Here is a 23,079-nt window from a genome sequence, read left to right on the forward strand (position 1 = left end):
TTTTTTCACTCTCTTATTTATTATAGTGCCACATAAATTAAACATTCTAAGTGGCAGTGTAATCAATGTTATGAAAACCATACCAGATGGAGGGTTGAGGATGGCCTCACAACATAGTACGACCCTGTATTACTCCTGTTTTTTTTTGTAATTTGATGAAATCCGCAATAAACAAACCCAAAAAGACAGTGCGCCGCTTAATTTGTCGATGAACGAGGCCCAAAACACATCGGCAGTGAAAAAGGCCCTGGTGGACTAAGCCCATAAACCCATCAAATCCGAGCCCACCAACACTAGGGCAGTAGAAGGAAGGTTACGTCACGTAATCTCTGGTGGACTAGCCCACCACCGGGCGCGGAGTGAAATAAGGCCCTGGTGGACTAAGCCCATAAATCCCCATCAAACCCGAGCCCACCAACGCCAGGCTAGTAGAAGGTTGTTACGACACGCGCGGGCACGAGTACCCGCCGGATGCGGCGCGCCGGGGACAGCCAGCCGCCGGCGCGCTCCTGGGATCGCGGGGGCTATCGCGACACCTCGCGTGGCCGGCCGGCGGCCGGGAGGGGAGTGAGATCGGGTAGGTTCCGCATGTGCGCGCGCATGCGCTGCTGGTGCACGCGGCCTACCGGCCGGCCGGCCCGGGCAGACGGATCCGGCGGCGCCCGGCGACGAGGACGGCCACGTTTCTTCACCCGGGCCGGTCCCCGACTCCCCGGTGTGCGCCGCCAATCGCGCTCCTGTGATCGCGGTGGGGAACGAACACGTGGACGCGTCGCCGCAGCAGTTATTCGTTTGACAAACAGGTTGGAGTAGGTACGGTTGGAGCTTTGGTCTCCAGCACGAGCAGACGAGACGAGTTCCTTTCCCTAAAAAAAAAATCTTGTGCAAGTCAGCTTCTTCAATCTCCTCGTCAGGTTTTGGAGAAAATGACGAGATGGAAGTTTGGCATGATCATGTTTTGTATTCTGAATCCCTGTGTTCCAGGACACACCCCGCCGGGCGAGCTTGGAGATTGGATTAGCAGTGACACGAACACTACCGCCATGCATGGAGTCGTTGACCTGCTCAATCTTCTCTCTTGCGCTACTGACTGGCACCACTCCAACCGGTCCATCAAGCTCCAAGCAACAGCACCATGACCCCGAGCACGCTAAAAATTAAGTACGTCAGGTCAAACTCTGGGCGGTCAGGCAGTGGAGCGCGACTGAGACCGAATCGTCGGCCTCGTTTGGGTTGTGCTATACTAATAAATAATAGTGATATTTTGACGGTTAATTACGGTGTCAAATAGACCCCTGTGCTAGTGATTTTAAAAAATCTAATGAGGTCTTTGACCGCACGATTAGAGAATGATTACTCTCTATAACCAATTATCGACTAATTACCGTTATTAGATTCGTCGCGAAAAGTTACACCCATCCTGAAATTTTTTTATAAATTGACTTCGTTTACTCCTTCATGTATAGAATATTCTCTCTTAGAATGAAATAGTGTAGCGTGAACCAAACGAGGCCATTATCCACTGCCCGGAAAGTCTAAGCCCGACGGCTCCGGCGCTCGGCGGCGTCTGACCGGCGCCCTCGCCCCGTCGCCCGACGGCGACAGCCACTCCGATCTATCGTGGCCGGCGACGAGCCACTTAGGGTGCGTTTGGTTGGGAGCGAGGTAGAATGAAGCGGTTACATTCCATATTGGAGGAATGGAGTGGCTCCGTTTTTATGTTTGGTTGGAGGGATGGAGTAGCTCCATTTTCTGTTTGGTTGGAAGGATGAGCATTAACAGACTTCTTATTCCGTTAGCCCCGTTTGGTGGGACCCATAAGTCATGCACTGGTCTTCTTCCTCCCCTCTCCTCCGTGAGCCTCTGCACCCGGCGCACCCGCTGCCCGCCGCCATCGCGGGCTTGGCCGCGCCCTGCCCGCCGCCGAGCTCCGCCCGAGCCGGCCGCACTCCGCCCGCCGTCGCGCTCCGTGTGCGCCGTCCTCCTCTGAGCTCCGCTCGCGCCCGCGGAAGAAGCTCCTGCTCCACCGGAGCTCCAACGCGCCCGTGCCGCCAGATTCGTCGCGCCCTGGTCGCCGCGCCGCCGTCACCCTCCGCCCAGCGCCGCCGCTCCGGGTTCGCGCTGCCTCCACCGCCAGGATCTCCGCGCGCCGCGCTTCCCGGTCTTCCCCGAGCTCCGCGCGCGCCGGCTGGCTCCGCCCGCGCCTCCGAGCTCCACGCGCGCCGGCCGCGCCTCCACCGCACCGCCCAGGGTCCACCTCGCGTCGCTCGAAGCTTCGCCGCCGCCCCTCCGCCCGCCCCGCCAGGCCCCTGCGCCGCGGCGGTCGTCCCGGCCGCCCGGCCCCTCCGCCTGCCCCGCCCGGCCCCTGCGCCGCGACGGTCGTCCCAGCCGCGGCGCCACCGCTCGGCTGCCCCACCTGCCGCGCGCCGCTTGCCCCGGCCGCACTTCTCGCCGATTCAATCGCACAGGAGCCCGCATCTTGTTGCCGGACAGGAGAGGGAAGGAAGCAGAGAGAGGGAGGGGCGCGTGACGGAAGTTGAACGCCGTCGAAGTGGGATGAACTGGTTCGGTCGTTTTTTGTCGAACCAACTCATCCCGAATCTTAAAGAATATTCCTCTTTCGGAGATGAGTTCATCCCTACGTTCTCCAACCAAACACTGAAAAAAAAACGGAATGGAACGGCTCCGTCCTGATTGATTCCTCCAACCAAACGCATCCTTACTTCCCCCCTCCCGCGCCGTCACGGACGGACAGGGGCAAGCCGGAGCCGGGAGCTCGTCGGCACACCATGGCGCTGTGTGTTAACCTGACAGCGCATGATCCGGACCCCGGGAGATTCGGCATCCGCTGATTGCTTGCTTGGCGCCCCGTACGATCCCGGGGGTACTGTACTGTACTGCACGTGCCGTGGCACGCCGCGTGTATCGCGGTGGCAGCGTATTTATTCGCTTGTTGGCAGGTGTTTGCTCGTTCGCTCGCACGCGCGCACCTGGAATCTTCACCCAGAATTGAACGCCGTCGCTCGTGACAGACGGACAGGCGCGAACGGCCGCGCCGGCGCCGGCGACACGCAGGTCTTCGGGCTCGGCCGGCAGGGCCGCCCCGGCGGCGATCGACGCGGTGGTGGAACCGTGGAGTGTGGATGGATGAGTAGCAGATGACGCGGGTGGAGTGGGAGATTTTGAGTTGGGTTTGGATCGGATGACGGGCGATGCTGGAGTCAGCGACGGGATCGACGGGAGAGGCGGAGAGGGTTCGGTCCACCTGCTCTACCATGTTGGATGGGGATGGAGCGCAAAGGGTGGTCGTCTCGTCGGGTGCCACGCGCACGCAGTAGGCAGCATCCGCACGCACACCTGCAGCCGGTGATCGAGTCACAACTCCGCTGAACCCCGGATCACACGTCAGAGTTTTCAGTTCAGATCAGGCAATGGCTCAGTTGCTGCCCGTTCGTGTTAGAATAAGTTGACCGCCTCCTAATCCACTGAATGAACGCTCGAAACGGATCAGTCTCGGCGAGCCAAACCTTTTCTTCTCTCTCTCAGCAAGCAGTGGCCGTGTTCCTTGGCGCTGCTACACAGGGGGAACACCTACCTCTACCTGGCGTGCAGGAGCAGCGCTAGCTCGCTGCCACCAATTTATTTGGAAAAAATTCAAACCTTGAACATTCACGAGCGAATGTCTCCAGCTAGAGTAATAGCGATTCTAATGCTGAGTTCAATCCTCTCGTCCCAAGTCCCCAGCCACGCAAGCCCGTGCGCGGCCGGCGACGGCGGGCGGAAGCGTTCGTGGCCAGCGATTCAAGCTTGGGAACCAGGGCACCGAGCCACTGGTTGTGTCAAGGTGTGGCGATCGGGGGAGTGAAGTGAATGGATCCACGAGATTGCGTGGGTGCTCTGCCACCGCAACGGGCAACTGCTGCCACGGCACAGGGCAGGTAGCAGACGGGATGATTCTTCTGCTGCGATCGTACTGTGTTTGGTTGAGCGTGAAAAAAAATCGCATTTTTGACCACTAATAGGTACTAAATAAAATCTAATTACAAAATTACCTCCACAACTGTGGCACTATAGTAGTACTGTAGGTAATGAGGCTTTTGACCATACGACTAGAGGACGATTAAAGCATAGTTGCTGTAGCATTACGGTATCTAATAATAAATTAATTAGGTTCATTAGATTTGACTCGCAAATTTATATCTATCTATAAATTTTTTTTGTAAATAGACTTTATTTAATATATCATGCATATAAAATTCTTTCAAAAAAAATATCATGAAATTGTAACCAAACACAGCTACGGCTCCGGCTGCAGTTGCTGGTACCGTCCTTGCGGGGCCTAGGATACGCAGGCAGCAGCTTCGAGCCTTGGCCTCTCAAACGTGTCGCTCCGCTTGGGGTTAAGACTGTCCACAGTGGAGTGAGCAAATGAAGGAGCAAATATACTGTTTGACATTGTAAATGTATTGTTTGGCACTGTAGACAGAAAGAGCGTGTGAAACAAGGAGGGAGTAAATTTGCTCTTCCTCCCTCCGCTGTGGTCAACCTAATGCGGCCGGCCAGCCATTCCAATTTCCATGTGCTTTGGGGCGTGGAATTTGGTTGGACTTCCCCAGCGAGCAGCCGCCCATACATACAGGGACTAGCGCTGGCCACTTGGCCGTAGCGTGCGAGGTTGGGGAACGGGGAGACGGGTCGTCCCGTTGAAAACTAAAATTCCCCATGTTTTTTCCGCCATGGGATGGGAGTAATATCGCGTGGAATTTAAAATGGCATGGATTGTGTACTCTGTTTTTTTCGAGTATGGATATGGATTGTGTACTCTAATAGCATGTGATCATATTTTATCGCGTTGCCAACAAAAATTGGATCTTGCAGAGTTTTTGCCATTGATTGAAATATTTTTTTTCTAGTTTTCGGTCTGAATTTTCAATAACGGTGCATGTAGATTTGTCTCCGAAATAAATGCACGTAGTCTTTAGGGTTTTCCTACGTTTATAGAACATGTTGACCAAGATCTGTGCTTAAGCGAATTTCCGGCTGTTGGGGTAAAAAAAACCCCTCGCTGTGCTCGCCGCGAGGCTTGGCTCTCTCGGGTATGGGCCAGGGTTCGGGGGTTTTCTCTACCCAAGTAAGCCGGTGCGGCTTCCTCTTAATGAAAAAACGGTGGGGCCGTTTCCTCCCGGAGTAGAGTTTTTTTTTTAAATTCATGGTTTACATTGATTTTACAAGTCCTTCTGCACTAGGGGGTGTTTAGTTGCGCTCCATAAATTTTTTGAAAAGTCATCTTTGTACATTTGAAGTACTAAACATAGACTAATCAGAAAAATAATTACAGAACTCGGCTGTAAATCGCGAGACGAATCTAATGATCCAAATTAATCCGTCGATAGAGGTTGTTTACTGTAGCATTACTGTAGCAATTTAGCATCTGATTACAGCCTAATTAGGTTCATTAGATTGGTCTCGCCATTTACAGACAGCAATCGCAATGCGTTTTTTATTTCGTCTAAATTTAAGTCTCCATGCAGGTGCCGGAAATTTTTTTTGGAAATTTGAATTTTATAAGTAGTGTACATAGGAATTCCCTGCATCATATACTCCGTACACTCATCTAAAATTCGTAGCTTGTCCTTGAGCATTAATAAGTGCCGACGTGGCATCACTGCTTATCTTTTCGGGGAAACGAAAGGCAGCCTTTTCAACTCAACCTTAAATGCCGCTACATTTTGAAGCAAAGCATGATGATACATAAAATTTGTAGACCAGACATGTCCTCCGGTACCACAGCAGGCCACCGCGTTTCGCAAATGCTCAGTTCAATGCATGTTCCCCAACGCGAGCCCTAGCCTTCTCTACTAGGACGTGGTACCACTAGCACTCACAAATACACAAAAATCCAAAAGAAAGGGCTGCAGTTGGAAGGGAAGATAAATTAGGGCGCGTTTGGAGGGGCTCCGGCTCCGTCCGTCTCTTCCGTACCGCAAAAGCCGGAGCTGCACCAAACACTCATTCCGGTGGAGCCGCTCCAGGTCAGCTGCAAGAGGAGCCGGAGCCATTTTTATATTAGGCCCTGTTTGGCACTGCTCCAAAATCAGTTCTAAGACCGGCTTCACGTTAAAGCTCTAGCAAACGGGTGTTCCTGCAGCAGCTCCGGCGTCGGAGCCCCCCAAATCCCGCTCTCTGGAGCAGTTTGGGTGTGCCGGAGCACAAAAACGTGGCTCTGTCGGCTCCGGCAGCGGCTCCGCGACCGCCTGCCAGCTTTGCCCTCGTGGCCTCTTCGCGCGCTTGATCTCCAGACGAGCCCGAGCGGCGGCGGTGGGCGCATGCGGCGGAGGGAGCCCGAGTGGCGGCGCAAGACGCTGGGTCGTCCAGTCCTTCTCTCTATCTTCAACGCCCGGGAAGGACGGCCGAGACCGTGTGGAACGGAGAGCAACTAGCTGTAGGCTGTAGAAAAAATGGACTACCTAGAACAGTCGACCTCGAAGAAAGCTAGCGCGGTGGCCGGGCGGGCATACGGCAGCGCGTCGTTTTCGGAGCCCCCGCGCTCGAATAATCGGCGGGAGCCCGAGCGGTGGCGACGGACGCAGGTGGCGGCGGGTCCCCGAGCGACGTCGGCGGGCGCATGCGGCGGCAGGAGCCCCAGCAGCAGCGGTGGCGGGCGCAGGTGGCTGCGCGAGGCAGGGAAGCAGCCAACAGCCGGTGGCGGGAGCACAAGGCAGGGGAGGCCGACGGGAGCAGGAAGGAAGAAGAGGATAAGGAGGAAAGAGAAGATGGAAAGAAAAGAAAATAGAGAGAAAGTATAAAAGAAAAATTAAAAGGAAACAAAATGAGAAGAAAAGATAAATAATAGAAAAAACATAAAGGTATTATGAACATTTCTTTCTTCAATCCATCCATGAAAAATAGGGTGAAGCCGTTTTGCCCAATATTTACCAAAACGGCTTCAGTTCCATCAGAAAAGCCCCTCCACTAGAGGAGCCAAAACTTGAGTCGTTTTTGAAAGAGCCGGAGCTCTGCCTTTTTAAAACAATCCCTTAGTTTGCTGGAGCTACAAATAGCAGCTCCGGGGCTCCGGCTCAAACGGCCCCTTACTCTACCCTCCAACTACTGTTACTGTATCCAACATGGATATATCCCCATTCCCAATTGCACAAAGGCAGACATCAACATCCATTCTCTCACCAAGCTCCAAGATTTACCGGGAGGAGTAGGCACAAGGCACAACGACACAAAGCACATATCAAAGTCCAAGCTATTTCCACCACAAACTCTCAAATCTCCCCCATTCCCTTCTTCTCCACAAGGTTTTGCATATATTTTTCTCCCTCCTCTTGCCTTGTAGGCCCACTGCAGGTCTAGAGAGGTCACTACAAAAGGTGTGTGAGACTACCACCGGACCTCCCTCTCTCTCCTCCCACCTCTCTCCTCCCACCTCTCTCTGTCTCTCTCTCTCTAGACCTGCTGCCTATATGTTCTCTTCTTTTGAGAGAAGGGAGGAATAGCCGCAAGCCCTGCAGCGCAAAGGAAAGCACAGCCGCACAGCACAGCGGCGGTTTTCAAAAGAACCCGCCACCTCTCTGCCCTGCACCACAGCACCAGTGCACCGTCCCCTCAACCTCCTCCTCCCTCTCTCTCATCTCGAATTAATTTCGCTGCGCCTGCCCCCATCCGCCATTTTTCTTGGGTGCCGTGCGAGCTCCAAGTACCACTGACTCCCTCCCATCTCGCTTGCCTGTTCGTTTCCGTCTCCAGTTGGTGTAGTGTTGTTGTTTCAATGCGAGACTGCGTCGGGAGGAGCTGTCCTCGACGAGCTTGATTGCCCTTGAAAGCGAAGTTGTTGGTGCCGGCGAGGAGGAAGAAGGGAGAGGATATATGGCTCCCAAGGAAGGTATTCTTCGTCTCCCTCCTCTCCTCTCTCCCTCTCTCCGAGAGATTCTGCGCCGCGGATGCAAAGCTTGCTCCTTTTTTTTTTATTCTCTGTCCCTCTATACATTCGTCTGTCGATTTCGCTGGGTGTCGGGGAGGGAAATTGAGGGAATTTGGTCGCCGGCGATGGTGAAACTGATGGAGTTTTTCCTGCGTGGACCCGCAGAGGCAGGGGAGGACGAGCGGCTGCTCAAGGATCCTCCTGGTTCTTCAGATAAGGAAGGTGAGCTGCGCTCCGTCCTTGATGGTCTTTCTTTCCCCATTTCTGTGCCTCACAAGCTCGTCTGTATCTTTTCTTTCTCGATTTTTCTCTCGTTTTGTTGTATGGAAATGTTTATTTATGTTGGGTTTGCTCCTGGAAGCGAATCAGTAGTTTCTCGTTTCTTATCCTGGATTTTATTTATGGGTTCTTTAGATTAGAGTATGATGACGCAAGTTCGAAGTTTGAACAGTCATTTTGATTTTTTTTAAGAGAGATGTTGGCTGTCAGGTTTGAGATTCTGGTCTAATCCGAAACAGTTAAATTCAAGTCAGGGCATGCGGTCTCTTGTTTCCATTTTATATGGAAGGACGGGTAGATGGTCAAATTCTGCCGATTTTCCAACCCTACCAAAGCCTCTGAAGCGGACATTTTTGCTGTTTTATTTATGCGCCCCTTTCATCTTTCAGCGCCTGTGGCTGTGGTAGAGAGGAACAAAACACCAGTTTGTGGTAGAGAGGAACAAAACGCCAGTTTTGGAACGGGGAAAAGCGGTGGTGCGGATGTCAATTTTTGGGGTTTTCTTATATTTTTTTGAAAGAAAAAAAATTCTGCAATAGATGCCTCCTCACATACTCTCATCTGGCAGCACGTGATTTTCAAGGCAAGCCAGACAATCTGTGTATCATTGTGTTTTGTTTCTTGCTGTGACTTGCTTTGCAATTTGTCTCGTTCTTGATTGTTAGTTAGGTAGCTGATTTTTTCACGAATGCAAAATCAGTGTTATGGCGTACTAACAAGCTTGCCACAGCCCATGCTATCTCTGTAGGAGAGGATCAAGAGAACATTAAGAGCAACCCTGATGAAACGACCAAGGAGGATTGTGATAACGGTGGGTCCGTAATCGAAGCCACTGTATCGAGTGAAGATCTCAATGATAGGCATGAAAGTGACAGCAACAGCCAGTGTGCTGAATCTAATGGTGCTTGTAAACCAGTCCCAGAAATGAGCTCCAAGAGCATCAACGGTGAGTGCGCTAGTGAAGTGCCTGAAATGAGATCCAAGAGCAGTAATGATGACAACAGTGGGAGCACTGATGAAATGCCCACAATTGGCACCAAGAGCAGTAGCGACGACAACAGCGAGTGTGCTGACCGGAGCTCTCCACGTGGCGTGCTCGATATGTCAGTATCTGGCAGTGTGGACTCCGATGACAGTGCTTCAGTTGAGCAGCCAGCAGAATCAAACCACCATATGCAATGGAGGAACCTGATCAGCGGGCTAATACTTCGGAGAAAGAAGTCCATGGGTAGAGCAGTGACGTTCCCTCAGAGATCCAAGAGCAGAGGGCTTAGAGGGTATCTGGAAAGAATGCGGAGTGGTAAGAACCAAATGGACTGCAGTACCATTGCTCCGGAGATCCTTCCTGAGATTGGGAAGTGGAGACCATCATGGCGAAGCTTTGACTATGAAGAGCTTTGTGCTGCAACTGACAGATTTAGTCCAGGTAACATGCTGTATGCACACTTATTTCACTTTTGCTGTGAGTGATTTAATGATTAGGCTCTGTTACTATCATTGCAAAACTCGTGAGGTGGGATGTAGCTTTAACATTAAGCTATAGATTTACAGTTGCCATGCTATGATTTCACTGAAAAATGATATTACGTGAGGGTATGAGGTCCTAATCATGATCGGTTCTTTAGGTTAATGATGATGACCTGTTACTGTCCTTTGGCATGCACATGTTCTTTAGCTGGAAAAGTTTAAGATCATGCTCCTGTTAACCTAAGCTTGCTTTTTTTTTAGCCTTTTATCATGATATATCAATATGGAAATTTAGTCCTTGAGCTCTGTTTCTTATTTCCATCTTTTTAGGCGATTACTTTCAGTTTTTTTGTGTAATGCAAATACACTTCCTGGCTGGGATTTGTTATCTTATCTGCCCTGAGTATCAACTGATTTCCATTTTATGTGCGACTTTACTAGAAAAATTGATCGGCAAGGGAGGGCATGCCGAGGTATACAAAGGACAGCTTGCTGATGGACAATTTGTGGCAGTGAAGAGATTAACAAAAGGTGGTAACAAAGAGGACAGAGTTAGCGACTTCTTGTCCGAGCTTGGAATAATAGCCCATGTTAACCATCCAAACGCCGCCCAGCTGTTGGGGTTCAGTGTGGAAGGGGGCTTGCACTTGGTTCTTCAGTTCTCACCTCATGGAAGCCTAGCTTCTGTTCTGCATGGTATATTCCTATCTAAGATTTTTTCTTGTTATCTAATAAATGAAATAGCTAAGCAATTTTATGTGATATGGGGGCATATTTTTATGCAAAAGTATTTCCAAAAGGTGAAGTACACTTTACATTAGGAATTTTGTGAGAGTAGATCTTCAACTTTTATGCCAGTACAGCATAATCTTTCAAATAAGTATCTGAAAGAAGTTCATGTATCTATTTCTGTATGCTATTTATATATCTTACATTCACATTCCTAGTCTCCCGTACACCACATGGTCTGAGATCTCAAGCATCACCTTTTTAACATAAAAAGTTCATTAGTTGTTAGAGTGTATGCCCTTAGTCCAGCGATAAAATGAAGTTTAGCTGATCAGGTACAAAAGAATCCCTCAAGTGGAAAGTCAGGTTCAACATTGCTCTTGGAATCGCTGAAGGATTGCTTTACCTACATGAAGGATGCCATCGCCGCATAATTCACAGAGACATCAAGGCTTCTAATATCCTTTTAACTGAAGACTACCAACCTCAGGTATGTTTCTACTGTTAGATTGCACTATCATGTTCCTTATATGATTACTAGGGATGTTAAGAGTTACAATTTTGCTCCCTCCTTGTGCAGATATCAGATTTTGGGCTTGCAAAATGGCTTCCTGACAAATTGACCCATCATGTTGTATATCCCATTGAAGGCACATTTGGGTGAGCCTTGTTGATTCTTGATCGTGCTTTCTTATTATATAGAGGAATGGCAATAGTGTTGTACCTGTTTTTTCAACTTTGTTTTTGCACTCTCTTTTAGGTATATGGCCCCAGAATACTTTATGCATGGGATCATAAATGAGAAGACAGATGTGTTTGCATATGGAGTTCTACTTCTTGAGTTAGTTACAGGGCGGAAAGCAGTGGACTCCTCCAGACAGAGCCTAGTAATATGGGTACAGATTTAGCAAACTACTACTATATACTTTCCTGTACATATTGAAATTAATTCATCAGATTTTATTGTTTGATAATTCAGTAGTAGGATAGAATGAAATGAACGGAAAACATGAAGTAGCATAATTACATGCTTCTGAAATCTGAAACCCCTGGAATTCACACACTGTTCATCATCTGAGAAGGCAAAACCGCTGCTTGACGCCAACAACATCAAAGAGCTGGTGGATCCTTCCCTCGGCAATGAATACGACCCCGAAGAGATGGTGTACACCCTAGCAGTGGCATCCTTGTGCATTCACCACAGCTCAACCACACGTCCGAGTATGAAATCGGTGAGTGAGTGGATCATATCTGCCAGTTGAAGTGCAAAATGCATAAATTGACCCTGATTTGTTGCCTGCAGGTGGTCTGTTTCTTGAAGGGAGACCGGAAGTCACTTGAGCTAGTGAGAAGGCCTAAAATCGTAAAGCCCCTGATGTTTGACTCATGTGATTCAGAAGATTACACGCGCTCAAGCTACCTCAATGATCTTAACCGGCACAAGCAGCTTGCCTTGGAGCAGTGAACTTCAAATTGAGAAATTTGGACAGATTCGCCGTAATTTTGTACATCATTCACTATCTAGCTACACTATGATCCTCCCGCTTTCCACATAGGTTTTAAAGATTGTATGGATTGATGTGAGGGATCAGTTATCATTCACTCCCTGGTTGCTGATCTATGCTGTAACTTTGCCCTGAGTTTTAGCGCATGTTGCGGCCCTGTAATCTGTATCGCCAGGATCGTAATGTCAGGTGATGCTGCCACTAGGGAACAGTCTACTATTCCTGAAATGGTGGTCGGCAGGTCAGAAAAATCTTTGTGCTCCGATCATTTGCAGGATTTCTCATATGTATAATGTCTCTGGTCATGACAGAATTGCATGTTTCCAGTTTCAGTGATTACATATATGACTCAAATATACTCATCATGGGCCAAGGAATTGCGTCGATTTTCCAAGGCATGTATTTTACCAGATATTTGGCCATGAACGTTGAAATCACTAGTTCTCCTTAGTGTGCAGAATTCTGACTTCACTCCGCAGCTTATTTTATATTCAGCATTTGCAAAGCATGAAGACACTGCTACTACAATGGCTACATGAAATCTGCCTAAAAGGTTTTCATAATACTTGCATTCACAGAGAGAGAGAGAGAGAGAGAGAGAGAGAGAGAGAGAGTAATATCGGTCATGCAAAGACAGGATTGCCACACGTGCTTTACCTTATTGTATTGCTACAACACCTGAAAATCTGAATAATTTTACATATCGTTAAACTTCATATCCAGGATTAACCTTCTGTTGGACATCTCCATAGCTTTCCAACTCAAGCATGTCCTCCATGCTCCCCAAGAACAATGGCAACCTCTGGTGCAGCTTCACAGGCTGAATCGAGAGGATTCTGTTCTTGCCATCTGACCCTCTACCACCAGCCTGCTCAGCAAGGAAACTGAGAGGATTTGCCTCATAAACCAACCGCAGATGATCCCTTGGGTTCATAGCTACTCCACCATATATGAGCGTCCGGTGGAAATCAGCAACCAGTGAGCAAACATAGCGTGCTGAGTACTTCTTCGGGTGCTGTCCTTTGCCTTGTCTGATTGTGTCAATGTACTTCCTTAGGCCCTCAGGCCAATCAAAATACCGTGCATCATTCACGGAATATATCTGTCCTGGCATAATATGCAATTATAATTTTGAGCAAAGATAAAAGGACCTTCTAAAAGATGCAGGTTGCAAATGGCCAATGGGTTTTGATGCCTGGTGTCAGACTTTATAAAGTTCAGTTTGTTATTATTATTTAAACCAATAAAACTTTTCAGTGGCATCTTCACAAACTATTCGTGTTGAGATTTCAGAAATTAATTTTGATACGACTTGTAACAATGGCCATAACTGATCAATGCTCAGCGAAGAATTTGGAAAGAAGCAAATTTCTGAATACTGATACAATTGGGTACCTCTAGGCGGTATTTGGAGGGACGGATGTGTAAGAATGAATTCTCCAGTTGACCAATCCAATGTGAAGGCATGAGTACCTGCACCGAAGCTGATACACAAGATGGTGGCAGATGAGTAAAGGACATACCCAGCAGCGACAAGGCGAGTTCCACTTTGCAGCGAATTGAGCTGAGCTCTCTCCTCCAAAGGCAGATGGTCGAGCTCCATCAGCCTATTATATATCCCAAATATTGTTCCCGTAGGTATGGAGACCTCAATGTTACGAGAACCATCAAGCGGATCGGTAACAACAACATATGGACCGTCATCGGATATCCAAATGGGCTGATCGTTTTCTTCGGAGGCAAGCACTGCAACCTTTCCAGAACTTTTGACCGATGAAAGGATGATATCATTCTGAATTCAAGCAAACAAAAAGGATGATTCTCATAATTTTGCCATAAGTGCAAGAGATATGGTAGAGCATGTAAAGCTAGTTCTTGTCATATTTAGAGCAATGAGTTCAAGCAAAATAATCCAGTACTGGAAACACCTAACGCTGCATAAGTGCCTATGTGATTTCGCAACCCAAACTCAATACAGGTGAACTCATCAATGATTCAGGTTTATAGAAAATTTATGATGTCAAAGTTACAACAAAACTTCAGGAACCAACTTGTTAGTTGATCTAGGAACTTCAAGCAACTTCAGATGGATATGTTGTTATGTACCAAACTGCCATATCAAGCCCCTAAGATTGATCTCCACAAGCCAAAACAATGTAACACCTTTTGTTCGTTATATATGCGAGAACGATACTACCAACTCGGCAACTCAGGAAAAGGCGAAGCCAGCACGCACCGACAATTCGTCGAGCGGCTTAGGCGCGTCACGCCCGGCCGCCACAGCCCCGCCCCCGGCCTTGGCCCGCGACAGCTCGGCGTTGCCGGGGGACGCCACGAGGGCCGCGAAGCGCTTGCACGCGCTCTGGATGTGTGCCACGAGGACGGTGAGGTCAGTGGCCGCGCCGGCCTGGCCCATGTGCTCGAGCAGCGTGGGGGGCGACGCCGCCGCGGCCGCAGCAGCCATCCCGTCCGTGGCCGCGGCGAGCGGCTGGCAGGCGAAGGCGCGGCGGCGTGTGAACGGAGCGAGGAGGAGGCGGAGGTGTGGCGGCGGGCGGTTTGCAGTTGGCAGGAGCGAGCGCGGCGGGTGGTGGCCGAGGATGAGGAGGGAGGAGAGAGACGATAACGGCATAGTTTCAGCACAGGGTTGCATGGCTCGTGTTCGACGGCGAAGCCATAGCTAGGAATGGAAAAGGTCGCATCCAATTAGGCAAAAATCTTGTTCATCCAATGTGAGAAAGGCAGAAATTTGCGATTGCTATAAAGTTCTACGATTCAAAATTCAAATTTCTTTGAAAATAAATATTTAGTACTAAACTTAGTTGCAATTCAGGATGAGATTTACTATCAGGTACATGTGTCAAGCTAAGTGACGCAAAGTATTTCCTTTTTTGTCAGTGTAATGGGAACATGTCCTCCATGACTCCGGACACATGCGCGGTTAAGAAGATCGGGCCCACCCGCCGCGTCAGTCGGCGATGTCAGCCGAGCGCAGTCGTGGCCCCCACCACGAACGTCCACACATATGGTGTGGGCACCCACCGAGAGCGGGCCGGGCCTAGCCTGGTGCGCGAGACCCGGGGGGACGTTTTCTTCCCCTCGAAGACACCCGCCTGATAAAAATATCTTTACCAGATAGTTACTACGCCTCACCGTAGGGTTCTACGCAGAGCTCAAGGGGTGCGTGACTTCCCCGTAAGAACATCATGATTATGGAGATGCCGTGCGCTCAGAGAATAAGTCGATAGGCGGCGGACAGCTTGTCTCTGTGCAGCCCGTCCCATCGACTTGATGATGGACGGTGGCTGGGACCCACCTCTGTTTACCGCACCCCGCCGCGGTAAAAGTCGGAGCACCCCAGGCGGACCCCCGAGATTGACCGGGGTCACCCCGGACCAAGAGGGTCCACCGGACGACCCCCAGAGGCCACCACGTGGCCGCACTCTCGCCACCCCGGGCGCCGACGGAGCGCTCGGATCGGGCGAACGATCCCGGGGCACCCCGGGATGAAGACCCGCCGGACAGTGACTGCGGCCACTCCGAGGCCTCCTAGGGTGACCCCGGACGGCTCTGGCGCCGGTGGGTCCCCAGGTAGCTGCTACAGCAGGTCCGACAAGACGCCTGCCCGGCTAACAAGGGCGGGGCAGACTGAAAGATGGCGCCCACCATGCAAGGGGCGCGTTCACATTAGTTAGAGAACAGCAGGGAAGACAGATGTAGTTTATAAATAGAAAGATCACAGGACATGTAAGGGGACCGATCTTTTCGGGACCTAACTAGCTCACTGGTTTCGGGCTTGGACTTTCCAACTCGGGATCACCAAAGAACGAATCCACTCACACACAGGACGCAGGGTATTACGCCTCCGGGCGGCCTGAATCTGTCTAAATCCACCGTCTCAAACTCGCTTCCTTAGAGGAGATCCTTGCATAGTTTATACCCCTGGCCGAATCTCTAAATGGGGGTTACCAGCAATCCCTGCTAGCGGTAATCGTACACCATCAGCTGGCGCGCCAGATAGGGGGTATAGCGCGTAAGATTTCCTTTCTTCGAAGTTTGACCTCGTAGGAATCCATGGCGAATCGCTCCGACCGTTCCGACGGCGATAGCGGCAACAAACGCGCGCATCTGCGCCGCGGGCTCTACAGCGCCCCTCCTCGTCTAGGGGCTGGGGGCTCGTTGACCACGATCACGCCCATCCATCGGGCGGTATCGCACATTACTACGCCGCCGCGGCTCGACGCCCCTGGGGCCGAGTCCGGCGGGAGTCGGAGTTGGCCGGGAAGAGCCTGTGAGCCCCGCGACCAGCGTGCCGACCCGGCCGAGAGAGTCCTTTTTCATGATACTGGACGTTCCATACGCCGAGACACAGAAAGTTTTTGTATTTGCAAGGAATTAAAAATATGCTTATGAAGCAAACTGGTACATAGGTAGGAGGGAGCCCCCGGGCCAAGCTTCCTGAGGTGGCCTCGGGTTGCTTGGCCCTTATGCCGAAGCGTGAAGGCTCTCCCCTATCTACGTACAGGACTTACAGAGATGCTTGGGGTTGTCCTAGCGCCGGGCATTCGCACCCCACCCTTGTCGGTAATCCGAGGCACGTCGGGCCAATTTTTTCTGTCACACGGAAGGGGGTTTTCTTTCCCATGCGGGTGGGAGTTTTGTTCATCCCTTCGCGTGATTGAAATTGGTGCAGTGCCGGGTTCCCGACAAGGAGGGGCGCGGTGGCATGCTGTGCTGCGTCATCGTCACGGGGTGATGCGCAGGTTATTGAAAACTTTCGACAGATCACGCAGGGAGGGCGCCAGTTGCCGGGCCTCTTCCTTGATGTCGCCAACGTATGTTTCGACATCGTGGGACTGGGAGTTCTGTAGGTTGATGCGCATGGCCCGCTGGACTACCGAACCAGCGTTCTTGAGTCTGAAGGGCATGCGGATGTGATGGCGCCGTGCCTTCTGTCGAATTGGTCGCACACCGGGGTGCGTAGTGAAGCTGTGCCCGATCACCTCCTTGGGGACCCTGGGGACGCCGGACGGACAGCACGAGAATCCGTCGACACTCTCCAGGGGGGAGGTGACGAGCGCGCCTTCCTATTTGTCCCCTGGTTCTGCTCCCGCCGAGGCGATCTCCCCGACGAGGGTAGAGCTGTCGGGAGATAGGCACTGCTTCGTTGACAGAGGGGCAGACATCTTCGGGCGTTCTACGTCGTCGGAGGACGTGGCCGCCACCGCCTCGTAGAGCCGCTCGACACAGTGCACCGAGCCCTTTACGTCAGCCTTGATGGAGATGACCCCGGACGGGCCGGGGAGCTTGAGGGTGTTCTAGGCGTAGTGGACCGCAGCCATGAACTTGGTGAGCGCCGGGCGCCCAAGTATGGTGTTGTAGGGGAGGTCGAAATGCACCACGTCGAACATGATGTTCTCCGTGCGGAAATTGTCCCGCCCGCCGAACGTGACGGGCAGCTCGACCTGCCCCAACGGGATGGTCTTCCCATCGGTCACACCATAGAAAGGGGCAGAAGGGGTGAGCTTGCGCTCCTTGATCTGCATTGGAACACTTCTGGCGACAGCAGGTTGAGGCCTGCTCCGCCGTCCACCAGGGTCCTCCCGACCCCGATGTTGCAGATGGTGTGTATCACGACGACTGGGAGGAGGCCCACACCCGCCGTGTTGGAGGGGTGGTCGCTCCAGTCGAAAGTGACAGGAGTGTTCGACCACTTGAGAGGTTGGGAGCCCCTGGGTGCCGGGGACGCCGCGCAAACCTCCCTCCAGAGGAGCTTGGCCCTCCTCCGGGACAGCGGTGCACTCGTCCCACCGAAGATGGTGGCAACCGCGTGCTGCGGCTCCTAGAATTCCAAGCCATCCCGACCTAGGCCAGCCTGGTCGTGTTCGTCGTGGCCATCACGGTCGTCAGAGCGACGGTCGTCGCGGCCCCGTTGGTGGCGCGCCGTGAGGTCCTTGACAAGGCGGCACTCGGTGAGGTCGTGCCGGTCGGTGGAGTGGAGCTCGCACCATTTGTCACCGTCCCGACGGGGTGGAGCAGGCTTCCTCTCGCCTCCCGCAGGGTTTCCCCTAGGTGGCTACCTTGGGCGCCCCTCCGCAGCCAGGATGGCGGCAGCCTTCCGCTTGTTCGCCTTGGCGCCTGGCTTGGGCCCGTTGCGCGCCGGAGATTCCTCCGGGGCACTCCGGCGTTCGACCCTGGCGTGCGCCTCGGCCTCCCGAGCATATTTGTCCGCCAGGGCGAACGGCTCGGAGACGGTTTCCACGTTGTGGGTCTCCAGCTTGCCCACCAATCGTTTGTTGGTAACTCCCTCGCTTAACGCCATGATAACGGCGGTCGGCGAGATGCGGGGGATGGTATTGCGTACCTGGCTGAAACACTGGATGTACTGTCGCAGCGTTTCACCTTTATGTTGTCGAACCCGACGGATCCCAGCGGGAGGTTCATCAGCCACAAGTGAGCAGTGCCCCGGATGGTGACATGGAAGTAGTTCGCCATGACTTGAGGACCTTCCTCAGCCGCCTGGATGGCGGTGGTGTATATCTGGAGGAATTCCTCCGGGTCGATGGTGCCATCGTACTTCTCGGGCAGGTCCTGTCGGAACTTGGCGGGCCAGTTGACCCGCCTCAAGTTTGTCGTGAACACCCAGCAGCCGGCCCCGTATGGGCCGGTGTCGTCGTCGGAGGTGGTGCCGTTGCTCGTGGGCACGCCTGATGATGCGTGCTCATCTGGGGCTTGGAGCCGCCTCTCCCGCGCTCTCTCTCCAGAGCGGTGCGGGCGTCCTCGCTGGCTCTCACTGTGTTGAGGTGAGAGCGAAGGTCAGGGGTTCCCCCGGCGCAGGTAGCCGATCGTTGGGGCTGCGCCATGGGTCCCCTACAAGTGGCGCTGGAGCTTTGCGCCTTGGGGCCCCGTGCAGCATTCCGCACTAGGCTGGCTAGCTCGTCGAGCCATTCCCCCTCGGGGGTGCCTGCTCCCGCCCTCAGCGGAGGGTGGCAAATTCAAAAAAAATTGTGTCTTGGCGTGTGAGACACCTAGTATCATGAAAGATGGGAACTCTCGGCCGGGTCGGCATGCTGGTTGCGGGGCTCACAGGCTCTTCCTAGCCAACTCCGACTCCCTGCTTGGTCTCCAGACCCCAGGATCAGTTGCCCGCCGGGAACCCTACGCCCTCGCCAACTCCTCGTGTTGGGAAGCTCCGGAGTAGTGAACGGACAATCACCCCGGGACACAAATGTTTTCTGTATAAAGAACAAACGACAACTAGTTTTCCACACACATAAAAAGGTCGAAACCGACCGGGGTCTCAGGATCCCAGAAAAAGGAGAACATTATTGCTTTTTTTGGTATATGCATGATACAAGCACAGATCTGGACTCATGAAGCTGCCGCGAAGAACTTCCTGGTTCGCCAGGAGCACCACACCGCGGTCAGAGCGAGGCTACAGCGAGGTCAATGTGGCCTCCCCGCCGGACCGCGAGCAGGAAGGGCCGCGGAGCCAATATGTAGCCTCGGGGTACAGGAAGAGATGAGAGCATATGCTCTCGTCCACCCCGCGCACCCCGGGTAATGGGGACGTGGGTTCCCGATCTTCCGTTAGGTTCTGGATAACTCTCATTGTAGGCGGAGCGAGACACACCGATCCAGCTTCAGATCCTAAGACCCGAATCCAGCAATCTTAGCACCACAACTCCTCTAGTTATCAACCGTGTCACAACCCGGTTGACCTCGCCAAGAAGGCTAATCCCTGCAAGCGCAACGAAGAACACAAGCAAGAACTCGAAAGAACGCAGCTCAATTGAAGTGACTCTGCAGATGAAAGATTAATCTCAAAGTTGGGGTCTCACAAACCGACACGGCGGCGAAACTGTTCTCGACAGAATAATCTAAGCAAAACCCAAGTAACCTAATGACGGCTGCTGTGTATATAGAAGAGAGAGGCTAGGGGGCGGCCAAGGGGGTGGCCGGGCAACCCTAGGGAGTACAAGGCCTTCGGGCCCCAAAACTGGCGTCGCTGCATCCAGGCAGATTCTGGTCGTCTTGTTGTTTCGACGATTTCCATCGACTCCGAGTGTATTTTGATATGGAATCAGTTGGGTTGGAAAACTTATCTCCTTAGCTTTCCAACGATATATAGAACGCCCAAAACGGAGCCCGTATGTGGCCTGGGCGTCCGTTTTCGTGAGGCCTGCTCCTGTAGTCCGAACCGGACTCGCGAATAAATCGGACTTCAATGTGGATTGGGTTTTGAACTCTATCTTCGCTTGGGCCTTGGTCATATGCGTATTGGTCATGTCCTCATCACCGGGCTAGCATATTGGAGCAATTGCTGAAAGCAGTCGCCCCGCTGAAGACGCTGCCGGATGCCCTCGACGACCTCCGCGCAGCCGACGAAGCAAGTGACGCCCCCCCCCCCCCCCCCCGCTGGGCGTCATTGGAGGTATGATGCCAAATAAAATCTATTGTAACTAGATAATAATAAATATATATTTTAGAATATGTGTTAGAATATTTAATAGATAAAAAAGAGCGTAAGATAGATAATTATAATTATTAATCTTATTTTTATATTAATTTTAATTAACCCGTTGATATACTAGTTTTAAAAATTGAGACTTCACATCAAGAATGAAGATCTAAGTCTAAGGTTATGGCATGATCAATGCAAGTTCTTGTAAGTCATGATGCGCTCGATCTAAACTATGATTAAGAATGGCCCTGTGGATACAAGTTGCAGCATGTGACAGTAACAATGCTATCACCTTTTTTCTTTTGAACACGGGTATTGTTTTTTTTTAACGAACTAGGCAGGAGAGCTGCCGATTATATTAAAAAGAAGATGAAAGCACAGATTGAGCAATACAACAAAAAGAAAAACGCAACAACCCAACACCAAACCTCTCAACAAACATATCACACTACTCAACACACACCGCCAAACATGAAGCCAAAAATCCAGACAATACGCACCACTTAGTCCTCACAAACTCCACAACTCAAATGTCATCGTTGGCCGCCGCTTGACTGCTACATTCTTCGTTAGGAGACTTAGCTCAACCAGGTTCATATACTATCACATCTTGTAGATCATCGACTCCTTCCCCAATAATGCCGATTAAGGCATTGTCCATCGCCTCAACCTCGATATTGTTGAGGTTGAAAATCTCATTTAGAGCAGCATCCACATCCGGTTGCGCTCGCTGTCATCGGACGTGTGGTGGAGAAACGCACGCTGCGTCGTACCGATGACATGTCAAAAGTGCGTCGCCGACATCGACGAGGAGCTGGCGTTGGTGCTGGACCCCTCTGTGGTGCTGGTGCCACCTAGGCAGCAGGCTGCTGCAGCAACGGTTGAGTCGGAGTCACGAAGAGGGCGGCCACGCCACCTGCAGCTTGGTTGTCCGAAGCATCCTGGGTAGTTTCATCGTCCGCATCGGAGTGCTGGCTCGCAACATCCCCAAGGCCAGCCGGCGGGGTGCCCATGTTGCCTATCGGAGAAGTCGGAAGTGGTCCCTGGTATGGGGCATCCACTGACGCCGCCAACTCTACACGCCTCAAGGCCTGCTCCACGGCCGTGATGGAGTTGTCTTCGGTCTCTTGAACTTGGGGTGGAGCTTGAATCGAAGGGTTGAGGCGGGCGAACACCTTGCTCATTGGAATCGGAGTTGGAGCCGGTCTGCTCTTCCTTACTTGCCCACGTATCGGAAGGGAGCCATCAGAATTCCCTCCCGGCGCCTCGAGCACCCCCAGCTTTGTAGCCAAAGCACAAGCTTTGTCGATGTAGTCACGCAGAAGTTCCTGAACTGACATCGCAGCCATCTTCATGTTGGGCAGGAGCAACAAGTTGAGCAGCTTTTGCACAGCATCTTGGAGTGCCTTTGCCTGCATCACGATGAGGCACTGCAGGGCATTCCCTTCCTGGAGTAGAACCTCGTGCTGAGAGGGGAGAGGTGATTGTTGACCCTGGTTGTCCTCCATGCTACCAAACCTACCCTCGCGAACCCAACGATGAGGTGAGCGCTCCCGCTCGCGGCACACTTCATTGCTATCTGCATTCGTGCTGACGTCTTGACCCTGATGGCCTTCTTTGCGCTGTTTGTTGTGATCGTGGTCCCTGTCATGTGGCCACCCATGCAAGGGTGCCTGGTACGCACCGCCCCGACGACGGTCGGGCACTTTGCAGTCACGCACGCGGTGGCCAAAGCGGAGGCACCTGAAGCAACGAACTGGTTCTGTGCATGAGGCGGCCCAATGGTCGGGAGCCAGGCACACGAAGCACCTGCCATTAGTCTTGGAGCGGAAGGCTTGTTGGGTCGGAGCAGAGGCACGGCCGAAAGGACCCGTAGCCCGCTCTAGTATAAGAGGGGGAGGGGGTGAATTAGGCAACTCAAAACTCAGACCTATGGCTCTAACTAGTTTGCACAAAATTAAACTAAAACAAGCTATCTATATGTGCAACTGTGGTTGTTCTAGTGTGAAACCCCTATCCCAAAAGAGTTTAACAACCTATAGCCTTTCATATCAAGAAATTACTCTATGAAAGTAAAGGCATACAAATTACTAGTATGAAATGCGGAAGCTTAAAGAGCGGGATAGGAGATAGCAAACTCTTGACGCGGTGTTTATCCCGTGGTTCGGTTAGGCACAAAGGCACACCTACATCTACTTTGTTGTAGCACTCACTAAGAGTATTGCTACTCGGCCACCAAGTTTCTTCCGTGAACACAATCACGGTCACCTTGGCCCCGGGTTCCACTAAGGAGCTTCTCCACAAAGGATGGGGGTCTCCACGTCCCCCGCACAAAGATGTCGTTGCCGCTCCACACCAAGTCGGAGGATCGATGACGTTGCTGGCGAGCCTTCAAAGCTCCAAGGTGCCGGCGTACCGAAATCTTTTTTTTGGTCCAGTTAAGAACCACAGCACAAAGGCTCTAGACCTTGCAAACTCACTCACTAAGAGCTATCCTTTACACAACACTCTCAAAGTGTGTTAAGCGCTAAGGATATGATCACTATGCTCTTGTATGACTTGGAGGTGTTCTTGAGTATGTGTGGGAAGTCTAGCAACTCCAGCAAACTTCAAATGGCCGGGGTGAGGCATATATATAGGCCACCAAGTCTTGTAGCCGTTGCTCCAACGGTCAGCAGAAAATATGCGTATCATCGGATGAACCGATG

The 23,079-nt window shown here is 51.8% G+C and overlaps 2 protein-coding genes across 5 annotated transcripts; one reads left to right on the top strand and one right to left on the bottom strand.

Annotated features, from left to right (window-relative positions):
• Positions 1-7,410: 7,410 nt before the first annotated feature.
• On the top strand, positions 7,411-12,264 carry LOC120671537 (receptor-like cytosolic serine/threonine-protein kinase RBK1). 4 transcript variants are annotated; one of them, XM_039951904.1, is made up of 9 exons: positions 7,411-7,891; positions 8,096-8,152; positions 8,940-9,635; positions 10,118-10,372; positions 10,741-10,895; positions 10,986-11,065; positions 11,166-11,301; positions 11,488-11,637; positions 11,709-12,264. In XM_039951904.1, the coding sequence occupies exons 1-9, from the start codon at positions 7,876-7,878 to the stop codon at positions 11,868-11,870; spliced, it is 1,707 nt and encodes a 568-aa protein (XP_039807838.1). In that variant the 5' UTR covers positions 7,411-7,875; the 3' UTR covers positions 11,871-12,264. The 4 variants fall into 4 exon arrangements, with proteins under 4 accessions (XP_039807838.1, XP_039807839.1, XP_039807840.1 ...); XM_039951905.1 differs by having other exon boundaries at positions 7,423-7,891; positions 8,958-9,635; positions 11,709-12,249; XM_039951906.1 differs by lacking the exon at positions 8,096-8,152 and having other exon boundaries at positions 7,423-7,891; positions 11,709-12,249.
• A 263-nt stretch (positions 12,265-12,527) lies between these two features.
• LOC120671538 (fructose-1,6-bisphosphatase, chloroplastic-like) lies at positions 12,528-14,615 on the bottom strand. The gene is made up of 3 exons (XM_039951908.1): positions 14,147-14,615; positions 13,306-13,702; positions 12,528-13,017 (listed from the first exon to the last, which is right to left on the bottom strand). Exons 1-3 carry the CDS (start codon positions 14,558-14,560, stop codon positions 12,617-12,619), a joined length of 1,212 nt encoding a protein of 403 aa, XP_039807842.1. The 5' UTR covers positions 14,561-14,615; the 3' UTR covers positions 12,528-12,616.
• Positions 14,616-23,079: the final 8,464 nt, after the last annotated feature.

Source organism: Panicum virgatum, chromosome 4N, assembly GCF_016808335.1.
Source record: "Panicum virgatum strain AP13 chromosome 4N, P.virgatum_v5, whole genome shotgun sequence".
Classification (NCBI taxonomy): Eukaryota; Viridiplantae; Streptophyta; class Magnoliopsida; order Poales; family Poaceae; genus Panicum; species Panicum virgatum.

Bases quoted from the DNA above. Each gene is read 5' to 3' on its own strand.
- LOC120671537 (XM_039951904.1), top strand. The intron at 8,153-8,939 runs GTGAGCTGCGCT...AGCTTGCCACAG, and splicing joins TGGTTCTTCAGATAAGGAAG to CCCATGCTATCTCTGTAGGA. The intron at 11,638-11,708 runs GTGAGTGAGTGG...TGTTGCCTGCAG, and splicing joins CACGTCCGAGTATGAAATCG to GTGGTCTGTTTCTTGAAGGG.
- LOC120671538 (XM_039951908.1), bottom strand. From the start codon at position 14,560: ATGCAACCCTGTGCTGAAACTATGCCGTTATCGTCTCTCTCCTCCCTC. The intron at 13,703-14,146 runs GTGCGTGCTGGC...GCTTGAATTCAG, and splicing joins AGCCGCTCGACGAATTGTCG to AATGATATCATCCTTTCATC. The intron at 13,018-13,305 runs GTACCCAATTGT...ATATTATGCCAG, and splicing joins CCTCCAAATACCGCCTAGAG to GACAGATATATTCCGTGAAT.